The sequence below is a fragment of the Ostrinia furnacalis genome, unplaced genomic scaffold, assembly GCF_004193835.3.
Source record: "Ostrinia furnacalis isolate ACB-3 unplaced genomic scaffold, ASM419383v2 OfSCF5367, whole genome shotgun sequence".
In the NCBI taxonomy this organism is placed as follows: Eukaryota; Metazoa; Arthropoda; class Insecta; order Lepidoptera; family Crambidae; genus Ostrinia; species Ostrinia furnacalis.
This window is the reverse complement of record NW_021135606.1, coordinates 1-2,479: the sequence shown is the minus strand read 5'-3', so window position 1 is coordinate 2,479 and position 2,479 is coordinate 1. Positions and strand designations below refer to the sequence as shown.

The 2,479-nt window shown below is 50.8% G+C and overlaps 1 protein-coding gene across 1 annotated transcript; it reads left to right on the top strand.

Moving 5' to 3' along the window:
* Positions 1-606: 606 nt before the first annotated feature.
* Positions 607-2,422, top strand: LOC114361004 (uncharacterized; the record flags this gene model as incomplete). Its single annotated transcript, XM_028315903.1, has 2 exons — positions 607-953; positions 2,321-2,422. Coding segments are annotated over 2 exons (449 nt in total), but the record flags the coding sequence as incomplete, so codon positions are not given.
* Positions 2,423-2,479: the final 57 nt, after the last annotated feature.

Genomic DNA, 2,479 nt, shown 5'->3' with positions numbered 1-2,479 from the left:
AAGATCACAGAAACTACCCACAGATCACAGAAACTACCCAAAGATCACAGAACAGGGAGATGCGAAAAGGGGGCGGGGCCCTTGATTACTTGTGTGTGTGATGTAATGAGAAACTGGGTTTCGAACTTAGCTCATTAGTTAGCATCTCTCTAGATCTGTGTGGCGTAAGCATTATGCCCGTTTACACCATCAATCCCTAAATTTTAAGTGAACCCTATGGTAACACATACAGGAATTTTGTTTTCATAGGGGTCACTTAAAAATTAGGGATTAATGGTGAAAACGGGCATTAAGGTCCTATGTCCCCTAGATGGGGCAGAGGGCATCCACAACAGTCCCTCATCGCATTAGGTCTTGATATTCGCGTTTGGGGATTCCAATCCAGAGTCTGTTTGGAGATGAGCAGATAAAATTTCGTCCAATGACTCCAAGCTACCCATCTTATTCGCTCGCGCGTAATTATATTGCTGTCACGCTCGCACACTCACTGCGGCCACAATATATGTAATTATTACGCGCGAGCAGTAAGGATGGGTATCTTGGGGTCATTGAACGAAGTTCTTTCTGCTCGGTGACCGGACTTTAATTAAGAATTGTATCCTCCAGCTGGAAGAGAACTCGGAGCGCGCGGCGAGCGCCCTGCGCGCGGCCGGCGACCACAACCTGAACCCCTGGGCCGTGCCGCCGCACGCGCTGCACGCGCTGCTCGCGCACGTCTCCTCCGGCTCCTCCACGCGCGCCGTCTCGCCCACCGACAGGTGCGTGGCGCCGCTGGCGGGTCACTCTACTGTAGCGTGTCCAGCTGGAGAGAACTCGGAGCGCGCGGCGAGCGCCCTGCGCGCGGCCGGCGACCACAACCTGAACCCCTGGGCCGTGCCGCCGCACGCGCTGCACGCGCTGCTCGCGCACGTCTCCTCCGGCTCCTCCACGCGCGCCGTCTCGCCCACCGACAGGTGCGTGGCGCCGCTGGCGGGTCACAGGCCTTCACTACGATGACACCACGCCGCTCGCGAGTCGCAGGATGACTACGGCGCCATCCTAGTGATAGTGACTGCAAATGTCCTTCAGCATTCACCAATAGCCTCTTACAAATATCATTCACAAATAACTACTAGCAACTACTAGGACATGATTCTAACTCCTCCAAGCGCGCCATCTCGCCCACCGACAGGTTCATGGCGCCACTGGCGAGTCACAGGACGACCACGGTGGCGTCAGCCTAGCGACTGCAAATGTCTTTCACCATACACTAATATAGCCCCTTACTAATATCATTCACTAATAACTACTAGGAAATGATTCTAGCTCCTCCACCCGCGTCGTCTCGCCCACCCGCAGGTGAGTGACGCCGCTGGTGAGTCACGGGACGACTACGGTGGCGCCATCCTAGTGATAGTGACTGAAAATGTCCTTCACCATTCACCAATAGCCTCTTACAAACATCATTCACTAATAACACTAGCAACTACTAGGACATGATTCTAGCTCCTCTACGCGCTGGCGAGTCACAGGACTTTATACTGTGACTGCGATTTATCGAATCTTCCCGCTCCTTTCTTGGCGCTCGCCAGTCTGAGCCACTGGCGAGTGACACCGCTGGCGGGTCACAGGACTTAACAGTGGTGTCATCCTAGTCACCTCGGATCCTCCGCCACTGTTTTAGCTTTTAAGAACATAAATTGAACATTTAAAAACATAAACCTACAAAAAACAGGCCTTTACGCCTGTTTCCCATATTCAATCCTTGTCCAAATCCGGATTTCAACTGTCAAATTTAATTTAGTTTTAGATTAAATATCCACAATTTTCGATGCGTTTACACTTGAAAATTGTGAAAATAGTAATTAATACCTGCCTTGTCTTGCATAAAAAAAAAATTTTAAACAATATGAAAATGTAAAAACAAAAACCGCAGATATTGTGGCCAAAAACATATTGAAATTTGACAGTTGACGGTCGGATTTGGATAAGGATTGAATATAGAAAACCAGCAATAAGGCCTTTTCAAACCTGAGCGATATTCGCTGCCGCTGTGGGTAGAGGTACATACCGCGCGGGTTTCGCTCAGGTATTTAGTATCAAGTACCGCGGCTAGAGCGTTTTCTCTGCCGCAGCCGGTAGCGAATACCGCTTAGGTCTGAAGAGTATTATTACCGCATACCCACTGGGTTTCCTCTGCCGCAGACGGTAGCGAATACCGCTTAGGTCTGAACAGTATTATTACCGCATACCCACTGGATTTTCTCTGCCGCAGACGGTAGCGAATACCGCTTAGGTCTGAATAGGCCTTTAGTTGTAATTTGTAATGGTTGTTCTATAGCACGCTGCTGGAGTTGCGTCGGCAGCACACGAATGGCGTGCGCGAGGTGGCCACGGCGCCCGCTTCGCCGCCCGACGAGCCCGCGCCCTTCCAGAGAAACACGTGAGTATACAATACACTTGTTATGATCCACACGACACAGCACCTTTGACGTGATAC